This window comes from Pyrus communis, chromosome 2 (genome assembly GCF_963583255.1).
Source record: "Pyrus communis chromosome 2, drPyrComm1.1, whole genome shotgun sequence".
NCBI classification, from domain to species: domain Eukaryota; kingdom Viridiplantae; phylum Streptophyta; class Magnoliopsida; order Rosales; family Rosaceae; genus Pyrus; species Pyrus communis.
Window position 1 is genome coordinate 5552304 of NC_084804.1, and position 17721 is coordinate 5570024.

General features: G+C 37.6%; 2 protein-coding genes and 1 non-coding gene across 3 annotated transcripts; 2 read left to right on the top strand and 1 right to left on the bottom strand.

Annotated features, from left to right (window-relative positions):
- Positions 1-2094: 2094 nt before the first annotated feature.
- Positions 2095-6180, bottom strand: LOC137721309 (protein ALTERED PHOSPHATE STARVATION RESPONSE 1-like). Its single transcript, XM_068460412.1, has 5 exons — positions 5257-6180; positions 4750-4934; positions 4414-4637; positions 3333-3663; positions 2095-2891 (listed from the first exon to the last, which is right to left on the bottom strand). The coding sequence occupies exons 1-5, from the start codon at positions 6032-6034 to the stop codon at positions 2445-2447; spliced, it is 1965 nt and encodes a 654-aa protein (XP_068316513.1). The 5' UTR covers positions 6035-6180; the 3' UTR covers positions 2095-2444.
- A 1908-nt stretch (positions 6181-8088) lies between these two features.
- LOC137727167 (U6 spliceosomal RNA) lies at positions 8089-8191 on the top strand. The gene has a single exon (XR_011067738.1). It is a non-coding gene; the product is annotated as a U6 spliceosomal RNA (small nuclear RNA).
- A 3937-nt stretch (positions 8192-12128) lies between these two features.
- On the top strand, positions 12129-16388 carry LOC137725411 (BTB/POZ domain-containing protein At1g30440-like). The gene is made up of 4 exons (XM_068464075.1): positions 12129-13103; positions 13876-13945; positions 14193-15419; positions 15629-16388. Exons 1-4 carry the CDS (start codon positions 13045-13047, stop codon positions 16175-16177), a joined length of 1905 nt encoding a protein of 634 aa, XP_068320176.1. The 5' UTR covers positions 12129-13044; the 3' UTR covers positions 16178-16388.
- Positions 16389-17721: the final 1333 nt, after the last annotated feature.

Sequence of the window (17721 nt, forward strand, 5' to 3'; positions counted from 1 at the left end):
AGCTGCAAATTTATACATGTTTTTACCAGTAAGAACACGTTTATTATTAGAGCTGAAAATTTACAAGCATTCTCACCAGTAATAACCTTTGTAAAATTTCAGCTCAATTAGTGAACGTGTTCTTACCAGTAAGAACCTTTCATACATAATTACCTATTATGTTGTAGTAATTTTCAAAATTATAATTTAAGACTCCGAAGCCTACTGTTTCCTAGATCTTTTTTTTTTACATGCATTTTGCCAACACTTTGCCTACTATTTTGGAATAATTTAGAAGTAAGGCTAGGTTGAGGCTAATAGTGATGTTTTGGCATGCCATGATGCAAGAGTTAGCGTGTCAAAGTGTTAAAAAAATGCATGGCATGACATGCTAACTCTCGCATCATGGCACGCCAAAACATCGATGTTGGCCCCAACATGACAAGCGTCGCGAATTGTCGGCAAAATGCATGTCATGACACGCCATGCATTCTGTTAACAATTCATGAGGCTTGTTTGGCGTTCCACGATGGGGGCTTAGTGTGTCAAGACAAGTCATGGCTACACTAACACTCACACTGTGGCATGCCATCATTTTGCCAACACTTTGCATACTATTTCGGAATAATTTAGATGTCAGCAATGCGTGTCACGACATCCTAATCCCATAACATTCTCATCGCATGCCAAGCACGCAAAACGTCAGCAAAATGCATGCCATGACATGTCATCGCATGCCAACAATGATGTTTTGGCATGCCACGATGCGACGATTAGCGTGTCAAAGTGTTAGAAAAATGCATGACATGACACACTAACGCCCACATCATGGCACACCAAAACATCGATGTTGACCCCGACATGACAAGCGTCACGAATTGTCGGTAGAATGCATGTCATGACACGTCATGCATTATGTCGACAATTCATGATGTTTTTTATGGCGTGCCACAATGGGAGGGTTTATGTCAAGCATTTTGTCGACAATTCATGATGTATTCAGTTGACAACTCGCAAGGCATGACATGCATTTTTCTAACACCTTGCCTTTTGGAATAATTTAAAAAGGAAAAAGGATCTAGGAAAAAGTAGACTCTGGGGCCTAAAATTATTTTTTCAAAAATTAGTACAAAACAGGACACCAGTCATATATGAACGTGTTCTCATTGGTAAGAACACATTCATTAGTGGAGCTGAAAAATTTACACGTGTTCAACCAGTGAAAACACGTTCATTAGTAGGGCTGAAAATTTACAAACATTCTTACGGGTAATAATCTTTGTAAGTTTGCAACTCAATCAGTGGACGTGTTCTTACCTGTAAAAACCCTTCATATATAATTGCCTACCATGTTGTAGTAATTTCCAAAAAAATAATTTAAGGCTCCAAGGTCTACTCTTTCCTAGATCATTTTTGTTACATGCATTTTGCCAACACTTTGCCTACTATTTTGGAATAATTTAGAAAAGAGACTAGTGTCGGAGCTAATAACGATGTTTTGGCGTGCCACGATGCGAAGGTTATGTGTCTAAGTGTTAGAAAAATGCATGGCATCACATGTTAACCCTCGCATCATGGCACGCCAAAACATCGTTGTTGGTCCTGACATGACAAACGTCTCAAATTGTCGACAAAATACATGTCATGACACACCATGCATTCAGTCAACAATTTAAGATGCTTGTTATGGCGTGCCACGATGCAATGGTTAGCGTGTCAAAACAAGTCATGGCTATGCTAACACATCATGGCACGCCAGCATTTTGCCAACACTTAGCCTACTATTTCAGAATAATTTAGATGTCAGCAATGCATGTCACGGCATCCTAATCTCATAACATCCCATCGCATGCCAAGCATGCAAAACGTTGGCAAAATGCATGCTCATCGTTTGCCAACAGTGATGTTTTGGCGTGCCTTGATGCGAGGTTAGCATGTCAAAGTGTTAGAAAAATGCATGGCATGACATGCTAACTCTTGCATCGTGGCATGCCAAAACATCGATGTTGGTCTCGACATGACAAGAGTCGCAACTTACCGATACAATGCATGTCATGCACAACACCTAAAGCACAGTTACTATCTTCTGTAATGCACAACACAATCATCCTGAAAGGTTTTTTTTCTCCCTAATTTTTCAGCAACATCTAAAACACAATTGCGTCGATATATTCAGTGGATAACACATTTTCTGAGGACTATCTCATTCGTAATCTTAGAGTTTCTCCGACCAGCTGCCTCCGTTTTGCCCGTTTAACAGTTTTATACTGAACAGCATCCCTGTTGTGACACCAACATCATTCACTGTTCTTGGCGGTGAATTGACACCGGCAAAGGCATTTACGTCCCTTTCTCTTTCTGCACTGCTACGGTTTCCTCTAAACATGCTGCATAGCTGATTTCCTAGTTTCAGAAGTGGAATTTCAACTACGCCGATAACCTGCTAGCCCCCCATTATAAATCTATCAAGTTGGGCGCAGTGCAGTTTCAGAATTGGAATCAAAACCATCAGCTGTTATAATATGCCCACAAACAGCCTCAACGGCTTCGACATAGCGACTTGTAGACGTCATTAACGCTTGGAATACATTAGGAAGGCTCGTTTTCAGGTCTTCCAATGTCATGGCCTTACTAACCTGGACCGAGTTGAGATATTTAGCCTTCTCGCTGTCCACTTGCTTCTTTAAGGCTTCAGTTTTGGCGCGCTTCAGTGACAATGGATGCTTAGGGCCTAAACCGGAACACCCATCTTCCGCAGTGCTCTTTTCCTCCATCTCAGCTAATGAACATAACTCCTTTTGCAGCCTTTTGTCAAGTTTTTCATATTTTTTCTGCAGATTGTGCTCCTCTTCTTGCTGCATGAAAATCGAGCGGATGGCTGATAGAAGGCTCTTAATGGCTTCTGCTGCCTCCTGCAAGCAAAAATAAAAAGCATAAAAAATCATAGCTCCCCACATAAAACAGCACAGTTTGTAACTTATAGTTTCAGAATTATAAGTACAACGCCAAGCACAAACTAGGTTACGAAATAAAATGGTTCATAAAAGTAATCAGTTATTCTTAACTTCAAGATACTTACGAGGATTTGCACTTAATCTAAAGCACAATTGATTCATCCAATTTCCACATCTCAGTACATCTTGATTGCCTAATGCCTCAACGTCTAGTACTCAATTTAATACCTTCTCAATTCTCATAAGATGCAACAAGAAATGTAAGCACATTTGTTTTTCTGTCAAAATTCAACCACATGTTTTACCTCTGCACAGCAAGCGTCCAACTCATATTTTGTTATACAAGTGCGAAAGACTGAAAATCTTGTCAGGAAAGTCAGTGATAGCCAAAAGAAGTACCTTATCCTGTAATCTTTCAAAGGCAAGATTCCATTGTTCACACATCCAACAAATAGAAGATGAGTAGAGACTCTTTCGATCATCATCAACAAGACTGTCGGTAAGTTGGATCCACCTGGAGAGGGTTCTAACATACTCTTGTTGAGATTTTATGACTTTGCAGAAGTGGTTGTACCAGCAAGAGACCTCGGCTTCTAGTTGAATTGTTGCTTGGCGGTGGTAGTTGCTACTCAAGTCTAGCTTTTGGATATCAGTAAGAGTATTCAACTGCTGGGAGATAGAATGCTGAACTCGGTGACACTCATACATCGTTCTCCACAAGTGCAAAAGCCTGCAAGAGGGCCATGCAAAAAGACATCTCAGGATACAAACAAGCGGGGGAGTGTTTCACCACATTCCATTAAAATATGTAGAAGGGCAGTTGAGAATCCATGTTCAAGGTAACGGAATTTTAATCCTGAAGAGAAATGAAGTACAATTAAATTAAGGTTTTCTTCAATTAAAAGGGTGCTTAGGGATAAAACAACCTCTTGTTCCATGTACTCGCTACTAGGTTGGTATCAACTAGAAAGACTACTAAACACCCTGCTGTATGCAAAAGAAAGTGTGAAGGAAGGAGTACTAATGAAATTTACAGAACCAAGAGGAGGATACAATATCATCACTGTCTGATAACTATGGTGAATGAGATGAATGAGAACAGAAAAAAAGTCATAATTTCCTTCATCATGAAGGACAATTTTCCCCGAGTGATCAAGAGTACTTTATGGTATCAACTGGAAAGACTACTAAACACCCTGCTGTATGCAAAAGAAAGTGTGAAGGAAGGAGTACTAATGAAATTTATAGAACCAAGAGGAGGATACACTATCATCACTGTCTGATAACTATGGTGAATGAGATGAATGAGAACAGAAAAAAAAATCATAATTTCCGTCATCATGAAGGACAATTTTCCCCGAGTGATCAAGAGTACTTTATACATTCTACTGTCCTCCATAATCTAAAGCTAATAGAATAGCATCCATGTTATTTTTATAGACCAAGGAAAAAACAATGGTTTTCATAATCTCAACAATACCCGGAAGTTAGCTTGACCAACTGAGGATACAGCTCATTATCTATGAGCTTCACTATAGAAGAACAAGTAGAGCTGATTGAGTGCTGAAGACGTAAGATTTCAGACTCCAAACTCTCAACGCTCAGCCTTATTTTCTCAGTCCTGGTCCAGTCATTGTTTTCATCCTCTAGTTTTTGTAGTAATTTGGTTTTCCTGTCATGCTCAAATTTGATAAACTCTTCCTCCTGCACAATAAAAATGATTAAATTCGGAGGGGGACAAGGCCTAGCTTGTGATATTTAAATACACATTCTGAATATCTTCACTGGATACACTACCGTCAATTACCATTCTTACCTTAACTTCTTTGTAAAGTGTCTTTTCGTGACCATATAATTTTTTCAGTGTGATGCAATGAGCTCCTGGCCTGCATGGTTCACTTGAACCACTAGACTCAACCGCATCTTTAGGAAATTGAAGCGACCTAGAAGACCAGCTCCATGGGAATGCACTAAAGACCTTTGTGGAATTGGAACTCTTCCCTGCAAATTGTACAGCAAAGAAAATATGTGGAGGAGCTTAATAAGCGAAGCAGCCAGTAAACACAAGTGCACAGGCATAGAGACTGCGTTAAGCTGCACGATAACAAAGTGTTGTAGAGAACTAATACGTTTGAAATTTTGACTTCAATGTGATATGTATTTTCAAGTTAGAAGTGTAAATGTAGTTTTACGAAGTTCTCTACCATGCTACTAGTACTTTTTCTCCAACTTTGTTATAAAGTTTGTGTCTGTAAAAAAAAAATTTGTCAAGAAGAAGACAACATTTAAGAGAAACCAAATCCATAAATCGACAACATCTTACATTTGCTTTCGTTAGTACTGAGTGGCTCAAAAGTGTCTCCTCCTTGGATGTCCATAAGAACAGCAATTTCCTTTAAACCATCAGATGATTTCAGAAAATAATCATCTAACACCGTAGCTATACCCTCCAAGGTCTTCTTGCATCTCCGTAGTACCATGGGCATATCTGCAGTGTCCAAAGTATGCCGCTTCTTCACTGATACATCCTCCACGATGAGTTCTGCAAGCTGCAGATTCTTAGGCGGCGAATTCACAGCATTAGCAACCGTTTGCTCTTCCTGTTCGTCTTCCTCAAATTCCATCTTGGCCTCTTCCCATTCTTCCTCAAGTGGTTCCACCATTTTATCATGTTTATGATGCTCCTGTGAAGAAGGGCCAAAGAGGTCCCAAGACTCCCACGACGAGCTAGGGCCTGGAGGAGGTGGTGGAGTGTTGCTATCATCCTTAGTAAGCTCAATGCATACTTCTTCTGTGTAACTATCATACAACTTTCTCAAATCAGGGCTCAAAGGTGGTGGTGGTGGCGGGGAAGGAGGCAAATGGGGAGGCGATGAGGCTGGAAATTCCAAGCCGTAGGGAGCAGTACTATCAAGCTCCAACGTCGCCGACTCCGTAAATTGTCTAAGTGCTGCTCCAGTGTTTCTCAATGATCTTACATAAGCCAACTGAGCCTCTGCAAATTCACCTCTAAAACCTACCAAATGTTTCATTAGCTTCTTTCTCTCCTTGCAAACCCTCACCCTCTCTTCCTTATCAATCCTAGATGCAGCACAACCCATGTTTCCAAATTACCAAATTCTACCAAAACAAACACAATTTCTTCTGCCTATTTACTGAAATTACAATAGCAAGGCTTTTCATAACATCCATTACATGCATTCTTTTATTCTGATCACTGAGAATAAAAATAAATAAATAAAAGCTAACAAATTCAAAATCTTTCGTAAACCAAAAGGCTTCAGAGGTTGTAGAAGTAACAGAAAAAGAGAAAAAGTAAAGTGGGTACCTTTTTTCTCAGTGAATTTTCAAGCATACACAGAGAAAGTTGGCATCTTTCACCAATGAATTCAAAGTTCTTATCCTCCAAATCATGAATCTGCTATCCTTGCACTGCATGCATCCACACTTCCAGTGCTTCAAAGTCCCCAAAGAAAATAAAACTCTCAGTAAAAAAAAAAAAGGTTACCCACTTCCCAAAATCTCCATATCTCCCACAACTAAACAGAACTGGAATAAAAATTAATGGGTTTTACAGCAGCTTTGCAGGAGAAGTGTTTTTCCTGCCAAGCAGTTCCAGAGATGTTTTTGAAATTTTAGCATTTTTTATTTGGTTACATAAAAATTTGAACTTTCACAAAACAAATAAAATAATTTTTAAAAAAAAATGGAAAGCAAGACGACAAGATAAAGAATGGGTCCGACATGGAAACTGTTAAGAGAGAGAAAGAGGAGCAGGGATTTGCCATGCCCAGAATAAACGACAGGAGTAAAAACGACAATCACTGATATTACTAGTAGCAGGGTTTTGGACTTTCAAAATGTTGTCACAGAAACTAGAACCTTGTTCAACAAATGAATGTCGCCTTTTCCATGCTTTTCAAATGGAAGACCATCTCCCCAAGCACGCAGCGAGGAGAGAGAAAGCAAGGAGAGAGAGAAGAGCTCGAGACCCAAGAGACAAAGAGCAGCATCCAAGGACGAGAGAGAGAGAGAGAGAGGAGGCGCATTTTAGCACAGGAACATTATTATAATACTTGCCCAAGAAGCAACTCAATAGAAATTTTTAACTGTGACGGGAACATGATTGGTACATTACGTGTTTTTATGTAAGTAGTGAAAATTTTTATTAAGTTATTAATTTTTTTACACACATATCGCATGATTTATGTAATATCACGTAATATATCATCCCGTGTAACGATTACATTGAAAAATCTATCAATGAAAAATTACAGCCATGATTGCTTTTTGGGGAGGCCACTCCACCGATTGCAAACAGTACCGTACAAGAGGACTGGAGAGTGTTACAGTAGTAGCCCTCGGCGCATTTTAGCAATGAGAGGGGTCCACGCTCCATAGCTTTTTTATCATGAAGCCACAAAGAAAAGTGTTCGGGTTGTTATCTTTTGCGTGTTATGATATGGGTATATTATAAAGTTTGCATGTCGCAGGTATTGTATCAACCAAAAGACTAGGAATTAACTAGTTTTGAGAGTGAATTCAACGTTAAAGAATTAACGTGTTGATCCAACGTCCCACATTATATATTAAGCTTAATGTATTTTTTTTGTGTTAGGCTTCCGTGACTTGTCATATATTAAACATAATAGATAACATGCTCCTACGTCACTCAAATGATATCTCACAAGAAAAAACATTAATATCTCACAAGAAAAAACATTAATATATAAGTTATGCATCAACGTGTAATTTTATGATGAAACATATAATTCTCACTGTATAAAGCATTATATGATGGTGCCAAGCGCGAATCTTCGTATGATTGGCGTGAACGTAAAGGTGCGCATTTAGCATGCAAGAGAGGGCTGAGGAGTGCGGAGACGTGTTACTTTCAAAGTTCCAAAAGCTCCAACTACAATTTTTCCAGTTTATTTTATTGGAAAAGAGTATGTAAGTTAAAATTAACAAATTAATTCGAACCCACGAAGGAAAAGCCCAGTTAGGCCTGTGTGCGTGAGATTGGGTTGGGGCCAGAGTCCTGACTGGTAAAGAAGGAAAACCAAGTATTAAAAACATAGCAACACTCGTCCCACATCGGCCAGTCTTGCTATTTATGAATGTTTTATATACCTTTCCTTTCCCAGCATAGCATGTCCCTTCGGGGACATCCGATAAAATTGGAACGATACAGAGAAGATTAGCATGGCCCCTGCGCAAGGATGACACGCATAAATCGAGAAATGGTCCAAACTTTTTTTGCTGTTTTTGCGCTGTCTTCCCGGTGTATCAGGGTGCTTCCCGGAATCCGAAGGGTCAAATGCATAGTTGAATGCAGTTTTGGGTTTGAAGCTACGGGAATTATCTTATAACTCCAGTATCTCATTGCCTTTTGATCTGTTTGCAAGGCAGCTGAGAAGGAAAAAGATGTATATAACACGACTATGGTGGCCGTTTATCCTCCCGTGGTCGGCGGCTTCGACTCTTCATGGCAGCAAAGGGTGTTATACGGTGTTAGTACTGCTAGGGCCTTGTTTTGGTGGGTTAATAGTCGAAATTAACTTACATAACACGAGTATACTCTATTGTAGCATTTTGTGCCAGTGCTAAAGCGACATGCAATTCTTTTTGTCATATGGCTTTGAATTGTAGACACAATGAACGTGTATTTGTGCTGTAAAAGTACTTCTCTTACATGTAAGGTCTAATAATAAAATTAGATGTCAAACTCATCATTCAAGTAAGTCAAACTTGAGACCTCCACGTAATGGTCATTTGTGTGCTTTGTATCAATTATTGTGGCTTTAGGCTCGTCAATGTTTACCAATTTTATATCACGTTCATCAATTTTCAAGCGTATCAATTAGTTACTAGTCTAATTATAATTTTTTCCCCAACATGTAAGACATTCATGTTCGACTCCTTCCTCTCCTCTCTCATCTTTGACTAAAAAAAATAAAGTTTCAAAGATTCAGCGAGTTTTCAAGAAACTGCTCGAGTTTTAGTAAAAACTGCTTTCCAGGGTCATATTGATTGGTTGGGAATGTTGTATTTTATTGTTTTGCAAAGTAAATTATGAAGTACAAAGTAAACAACGCAAATTCTGATACAATAAATACTCATGTTATCTGATCGTCCCTCCCACGCCGCGCAAACTTATAATATACAAGATTATGTGTTTTTGCATTGCATTGAACTCTGCACAAAACTTCACACCTACGTTTATGTGCAATCATTATTTTTCAAATCCTAGCCTTATTTTTTAAGCAATACAATGAACTTGAAACTTTAATAAATCGGTAGAATTAATTTGCAGATGGCACGTTATTACAGTGGCAAAAAATAATTATGTTTATGTATTTTTTTTATTTACACCGATTTCTCATGCCCTAACTATTAACTATTTAACTCATTAATGTTATCAATCTAATAAATAAAATAGTATAATCATCTTATTTAAGTTTCATGTACCCTTGTATTTCTAATTCTTATGTTTGGTTTTGCAACTTGTTTTTAGAAAATAAACATTGGTATTGTCTAATTAAAACAGCTCACACACCCAGTAGATCAATGTGAGGCCACACCTAACCAAAATACATAAGCTTTTTAACTTTTGTGAAAGATGCCCAACTGATGACGTGAAGATACATCCCAACTTAAATTTTTATTTTTTTTTAACAAACGATATTATCTACACTAAGGAAAAATGAGTAGGCTTAGTCTCACAATGGACTAGCAAGAATAAGGTTCAAATTCGTCTTTGGCAAGAATCGAACCTAAGACCTCTCACTTATAAGTGAAGAGAAGTACCACTAGACCGTAGTATTATCTGACCCCCAACCTAAATATTGACCATTGAGTAAGAGTGATAACATGACATGTAACAGGACATAACAACACTCTATGTTAAGTTTACGTGTCATTTTATTTTTATCGTAGAATTATATTTTTCTTCACTTATAAGTTACAAAGTAATTAATAATGCTTCAGATCATCTATTCAAGCTATATTTTGTAAATCATATGACGTATCTGTTAATGATTGAATTATTACTTAACTGTTGATTAACGTGCTTATTTCCTATTAATGACACATCATAAATTTGTAAAAGTGTTCTAAAAAGTTGGTTCACCTAACCTTACTCGAAAGTAATGTTTTAAGTCTGATTCTCAAGAATGACAACGACGAATTCAATAATAATTTCGTTATAAGGAAAACTAATGAAAATGGTTTGAAAGCTTTGAATTTTAACTATAAGGACAAAATAAACGATAAAGTAAATAGTACCAGGATTAATTTTTTAGTAGAAAAATGTGGTTTTTCGTTAAGAGCAAATCCACCGGGAGTGGATAGCCCGACACCCAGCCAATTCCTTCCAACCCAGTCAACTCGGCCAGTTGATAGCCCAAGTCATCCTATAGGCTGGCCCAGAATGTGCTGAGCTAAGGCCCGACCTATGTGACGTCATGCTGACGCCAGCATTACATCACAGGCCGTTTTAAATTTTTTTGCTCTAGGCGTGTGGAAAACACGCACGTGTGGCCGACATTGTCACAAAGGCGGGGCCCACTGTGCAGGCGCACTATGGGGTTCCGGCGTGGGGATACGTGGCTCCTCTCTGTCCGTTGGATTTCCAACGGTAAAAAAAATTTGAAATTTAAAATTAATGGCTACTGACGTGACAATGAGGATCGTTCGATTTTTAGATCAACGGTCTAGATTTTTCAACCAAAATTTTTTTTTAAAAATAAATAAAATGTCAGAAATTAATAATTTTTTTTATAAAGTCAGAAATCAAAAATAAATTTATTATTTATTATTATTTTATAATAAAAAAAATATTTTAATAAAATTGACTATGCTTTTTTTTTTAGGGGTGGAGAGGCATTTGACCTATTACTGTTTATTAGGGTATATCACTGTTCACTGAGTGCTGATGCATTTTTTTAAGGATGAACTTGCTTTTAAGTGAACAGTACCGAAAACTTTTCATTAAAATTCCCTATGTTATAACTGATACATAATGGAGCTATATATTGAAATTCCATAAATACGCTTCAATCTCCCATAAAGTCTCGCATCGTCGTCACCGACCTTACGGAGCATACATCTCCGTCATGCAGGGGAAGGAGGGGTAGGTAAGTAATAACGTATTGGTCCCAGTCCTAAATTTATGCAATGCATCTGCACGGGACAAGAAATTGACTATCTTTCTAATCAAACCCCTAGCAATTTTTATTCTCGGAAATCAGTCAGAATCTCAGTTAAAATGTCGACGTACTAATACTATATTTAAATTTAATTAATATTATTATTTTGGTTTTGGTCTGAATAATTTAATTATTTTCATATAGGCATTAGTAACGCACACCCACATGGCCTTGCTGGATCAAACAGATGGTGGTTGCTTCTATTCTTTCTTGTCAATAAACTAGAAAAAAAACCCTTAAAAATTATAGTTAAAAAAGTTTAGTGTTTATACATTAGTTGAAGTTTTTTTAATTGCAATCGGTATTATTATTATCAGCAGACTCAATTATATTAAGAAAGAAGAATTAATTTGAATCCCCTCTGAATCTAATCTTAGATTTATTTAGTGGATGAGTCTTGCTTTCCTTTAATTGACTTCTTGCAATGTCATTTGCTCTTCTAATGAATCTACTACATTTCTGAAAAAAAGATGACTAATATCTATTCTCGTTAAAAATGTTTCTGAAATCAATTTTTAGTATGAATTCAAGTGGATCTTAGAAAAATATTTGAAGTGTTTTTTTGCAAAAAACACATATTTAGTGTTTTTTTACAGAAAACGCTTAAACTGTTATCAGAATCCAAAATCAATTTTAACAAAAATGTTTTTAGTTATTTTAGAAGTACTTCCAAACAAGCTAAATATTGTTATATATAAAAACAAAATTTACCCTTACATGGTTTTTTTTTTTTTCTTTCTTTTCTTTCTCACATTATTAAAAAAACCCTAAATCATGAAAATTGAAGGAAATTTTAACGAAAAACTCACGGTACTGTTCACTTTAACAAAAAATCACATTTTTATATTAAAAAGTCAATCCTAATACTATTCACTTTATTCTTTATTTTGTCTTTATTATTAAAACTCAAAATTTTCAAATACTTTTCATTAGTTTTCTAAATTGAAAATACGAAGTCGAAAAGCAGAAATTTACTCCAACTACAAAACCAAAATCATTGTTCGGGCTAAAGATTCTCTTTCTCCTAAACCAAGTTATTAAAGTGCAATGAGTGTGTCGCAAGCCAGAGGACCCCACACGTGTGCGTGAGAGAGGAGAAGGTCTTCCTTCCTTCGGAGCCAGAGAGAGGGAGAGCTGCTGTGCTGCCATTAATAAGGCCATTGCATTTGCATGTTAGGGTTTCCAAACGCCTCGCTGTCTTTTGGGCAAATGGGTCTTCCGGTTTTACATTTGCAGACATTATTTTCCATCACACATTCATTGGGAGGACTCCTTTTACTTTAATAAGGTGTCAGTGGTTTTGGTCCCTTGTGTCTTGTGGGTTTTAAATTTTGGAAATTTCTTTCAAGTTAAATTACTATAGCATCTCCTTTTGGAGTTTTCTGGGGCTGCAGTCTGGAGGGGTTGACCTAAATTCGCTGTCTGAATTAGAAAGTTTGAGTTTTTATTTCTTTTTTATTTTTTGTGGGGAGGGTTCTGATTTGGGGTTTTTTTGGAGATGGGTATTCTGTGGTGGAGTTGTTTTGGAGGAATTTTCATGGATTCAGAACTGGGTTTGTGAAGGAACTCACTTTCTTCTGTTATATCTACTGGTTTTTTTGGGTCAGCTTTTCCAGAAAATTCAGTGGTTTCTGCAAAGAAGGCTACATTGTGGTGCTGTTTAAGCGTTCTTGGGTTTCTGCTTTTGGCTTTTTCAGGGAGTTATTGGCTGATTTGGGCTTTTACAGTGTTTGAGGGAAAGTGCTTATTGGGTTTCTGCTTCTGCTTATGAAATTGCCCTGATTTGGGCAGTTACTTGTGCATTTTGCCTTGAGGGGTTTGTTTCTGCATACCTGATTGGCTTATCTCTGTTTGGAAGTTGATCTTGAAGTTGTTCTGTGCTGCTTTCACTGGGAGGAAAAATGGCTTGCGTGAAATTGGGATCTAAAACTGATGCATTCCATAAACAAGGACAGGCCTGGTATGCATCCTGACATCTTAAATTTGAAACTCTTTATGACAGATTGTGTGTATATATATATGTATATGTGCTGTGAATTGTTCAGAATTTGTATCGTAATTAAAATGGTTTAATTATGTGTTTATTTTTAACATGGTTTATGTTCAGTCTGCAAACCTTGGATTTGTATGGAAAGTAAAATTTGTTATGTGTTGGCTGGGATTTTGTAAAATTTGGAGAGTTGTTACCTCAGACTATTCTTTTTCCATTGCCCTGTTGCGATTTCGGCTTGAAGAATGCTTAAGAGAAAGGCGGTTGATACAAACATTTCCGCTGCTTGTTAAGAATTGATGAATTCTTGCTTTATCATATACTGTTTGGTTATACCTACGATTATATATGCTCTTTGGGTGATCAGGATCTAGTAGTTGCATGTTCCTGCATAATACATGGGCCAATGAATTCTCTGTGTAGACTGCCTTTAGTAATCTTTTTTCTGTTTTCAAACCTTACACTTTTGATTAACAGTACAAAATGATGTCGGACTGAATTCTTTTTTGTACTAGGTAATGATTATCTATGATGGATTTGTATCCATGTTGTGAAATGGAAGCCATGTATGTGATTACCCTTTTGCATTATGAGGTCTATGCTTCATGATTAATTTCAAAAATCATGACTCGCTCGGCTTTTTGACTGCTGATACAATGAATTACTCCTTCATGTGTAAATTAGTTCCCCTTATTCTCTCTTTTTTGTTGACTGACATATATATGATTTGTAACAATTATAGGTTCTGCACCACTGGGCTTCCTAGTGACATTGTTGTTGAAGTTGGAGAGATGTCATTTCATCTGCATAAGGTAAGCTTCTCTGCTCCATGTTTTCTTTTACTTCCTTTTGGTGGGTATAACTATCACTTGATTTACTGTCTTTACAACTTGGGACAATTCGTTGCGTACCCTTGTTAGAGAGTGGCTTTTGACTCCTTTTATGAGGTTCTATGGCTCTACGCTCGAGTTGTCAATCATAATTTGGTGTTGACCCTATATGCATGCATAGATTAAAATTTGAAAGCTACTCTCACCCTTGAATGGCCCTTCGATGCAGTTTCCTTTGCTCTCAAAAAGTGGGGTTATGGAAAGACTGATTTCCGAAGCATCTGAAGGAGAAGAAGGACGTGTCATAACCATCCCTGATATTCCTGGTGGGGCTAAAACATTTGAATTGGTAGCCAAGTTCTGCTACGGGGTGAAATTTGAGCTAACTGCCTCAAATGTTGTATATCTACGATGTGCTGCTGAGCATCTAGAAATGACTGAAGAGTACGGGGAGGACAACTTAATCACACAAAGTGAAGCCTTTCTCAATCAAGTAGTTCTTCGAAATTGGAAGGACTCTCTAAAGGCACTTCAAACTTGTGATGACATTCTCCCTTATGCTGAAGAACTCAACATTCCAAAAAGGTGCATGGAGTCACTTGCCACAAAAGCATCCACTGATCCTAATTTGTTTGGGTGGCCTGTCAAGGAGCATGGCGGCCCTATGCAAAGTCCTGGTGGGAGTGTCCTGTGGAATGGAATAAGTACAGGGGCCAGACCAAAGAAATTAAGTTCAGATTGGTGGTACGAGGATGCATCAACCTTAAGCTTGCCTCTCTACCAGAGGCTGATTTCGGTCATGGAATCTCGTGGCATCAAACAGGAGATTATTGCAGCCTCGATCACTTTTTATGCAAAAAAGTACCTTCCCGGGCTCAATCGGCGTCAAGGCAATGATTATAGTACTAATCTTAAACCAGTGTCCTTGGGGTCCCCACCATCAGAAGAAGACCAGAAGCTCTTACTTGAAGAGGTCGATCGGTTACTTCCATATCAGAAGCGTGTAGTTCCAACTAAATTTTTGTTTGGTCTACTTCGAACAGCCATGATTCTTCGAGCGAACCCTTCTTGCATATCAAATTTTGAGAAAAGAATTGGCATGCAGCTTGATCAAGCTACGTTGGAAGATCTTTTGATGCCAAACTTCTCTTATTCTATGGAGACTCTATACAATGTTGACTGCGCACAACGAATTCTAGACCACTTCCTTGCCATGGAACAAATTACAGGAGGAGTGTCTCCATGTTCGGCCGATGATGAACAATTGATCGGGTCTTCAGGCCCTTCACTGACCCCAATCACAATGGTAGCCAAGCTCATTGATGGATACCTTGCAGAGGTCGCCCCTGACGTCAACTTGAAGCTCCCTAAGTTTCAGGCTCTTGCTGCTGCTGTTCCAGAATATGCCAGACCCTTGGATGATGGTCTTTACCGTGCAATAGATATTTTTTTGAAGGTAATTAGAAGAATCGATCAATGGTTCATATAAATTTCGTTTTTTTTGTTTTTTGTTATAAGATCATTGAATAGACAGTTGACCCATCATGCCATGTAGAAAATAACCACATCACATCCTCTAGAAATACTCTCTCAACCTCAATGTTTCTAGAGTCACAATCGCGTAACTTTCTGTGTTTATTGTTTTCAATGGCTTACAACTTGCAGTCACACCCATGGTTGGCAGAGTCCGACAGGGAACAGCTCTGCCGGTTGATGGACTGCCAGAAGCTTTCCTTGGAAGCTTGCACTCATGCTGCACAGAACGAGCGGCTACCCCTTAGAATAGTTGTTCAAGTTCTCTTCTTTGAGCAGCTTCAGCTTAGGACATCCATTGCGGACTGCTTTCTGGTTTCAGAAAATCTTGATGGATCAAGACAGTTAAGAAGCGGGTTTGCTGGGTCTACTGAGGGAGGCTGGGCCACAACCGTGAGGGAGAATCAGGTTTTAAAGGTTGGGATGGATAATATGAGGATGCGCGTATCTGAGCTTGAGAAGGAGTGTTCGAACATGAGACAAGAGATCGAGAAGTTGGGTCGCGTAAAAGGTTCTAGCACGTGGGGAAATGTATCAAAGAAATTCGGGTTCAAGATAAAGTCCCAGATGTGCAGCGCTCAAGAGGGATCGGTCACCAATCAGCATAATGCGAGTGAGAAGGTCGAGAAACTAAAGGAGAGGCATGGAAAGCAAAAGAAAGACTCTGTTAAAGATGAATAGTTTTGGAAGTTCTTTCTGTGTTTCGCTGGATATTTCTTCGATTTCGGTTCGTAAACTCAGTTCCCACTTTTACTTCTCTTGTGCTAATACACCTGTTTAGTCCTTTGCTGTATAATTCTGTGTTAATTATGTGTAGTGGAGATGGACAACGAAGTTACCTTGTAATTTGTTTCTTAGTTACGTTCTCAACAAAATTCATGGAAAATTCAAACGACCCTTGGCAATGTTTTTGTTGCAACACGCTTTAACCTTTTGAGATTTAAATGTTTCTTATATTTGGTTGTAAGGAGAGATTGAAATGTTTATGTGAGCCTTGTTGGCCTTGTTGGCCTCGAAAGGGTGGAATAACCTGACGAAAATACCATTTGGTCCTTTTTTTAAGAAAAAAACATATGAAATTAATGTCCTTATGATAAGAACAAAAAATGAGTCATATCACTTGAGCCCTTTTGTATCATAACAAAAAATGAGTCATATCACTTGAGCCCTTTTGACTTTGTTTTGTATTGCAAATTCAGTGTATTTGTTATCGTTATTGTAACTTATTGACTAATACTGTATTAGTAACACGGTTAATAATACATGTACATTGTTTTTTTTAATACAATGATAAGTTTACATTGTTTTTTTGTAATAAAAAAGGATTTTTAACCTTTTGAGATTTAAATGTTTCTTATATTTGGTTGTCAGGAGAGATTGAAATGTTTTTGTGAACCTTGTTGGTTCTGAAAGAGTGAAACACCGTCACGAAGACCTTTGGTTCCTTTTTTTTTTATAAAAAAAAACATATGAAATTCATTGTCCTTATGATAAGAACAAAAAATTGAGTCATATCACCTTGAGCCCTTGACTTTGTTTTATATTGCAAATTCAGTGTATTTGTTATCGTTATTGTAACTTATTGACTAATACTGTATTAGTAACATGGTTAATAATACATGTACATTGTTCTGACATTTCTTGTAGTTGTGAGCCGCACTACTAAGGAGACTCTTCCAAGGTGGGATTTTATAGATTCTCTATCATCTCAGAGTTTAACGTCAATTCTTATACAAAAAATATAAGGTGACATAGAGTCTATGAAGAGTCCTACTTTTGAGAGTGTTCTTAAAATTTCTCAAATAATTATGGCAATGTCTCTTGGTTGGAAAATAAACAAGAAATACTTTAGCATTATTTGTTTCTCTTCTCATTGATGATATTTTTGGGGTCATTTTCCAACTCGCTTTGTTTGTTTTGGAAAGGAATCCTCTCCGAATCTCTTCCATTAAATCCTCTCTATCAACTAATCCGGAGCCTTGAAATTCGATTCAACAGCTAAAAACAGGGGTCTACTTTAAAAGTTATAATAACTTTAGCTGTTTGATCAAATTTCAAAGGATCGGATTAGTTGATGGGGAGAATTTAGTGGAAGGGATCTGGAGAGGATCCCTTTCCATTTGTTCTGATGTTGTGACTTGTGAGTCAGTTTTGAGTTGCACTTCTCGTTTCTTTACTTGACCAAAAAAAGTGTTTTATCTAGGTTTCGTATATAATTAATATTC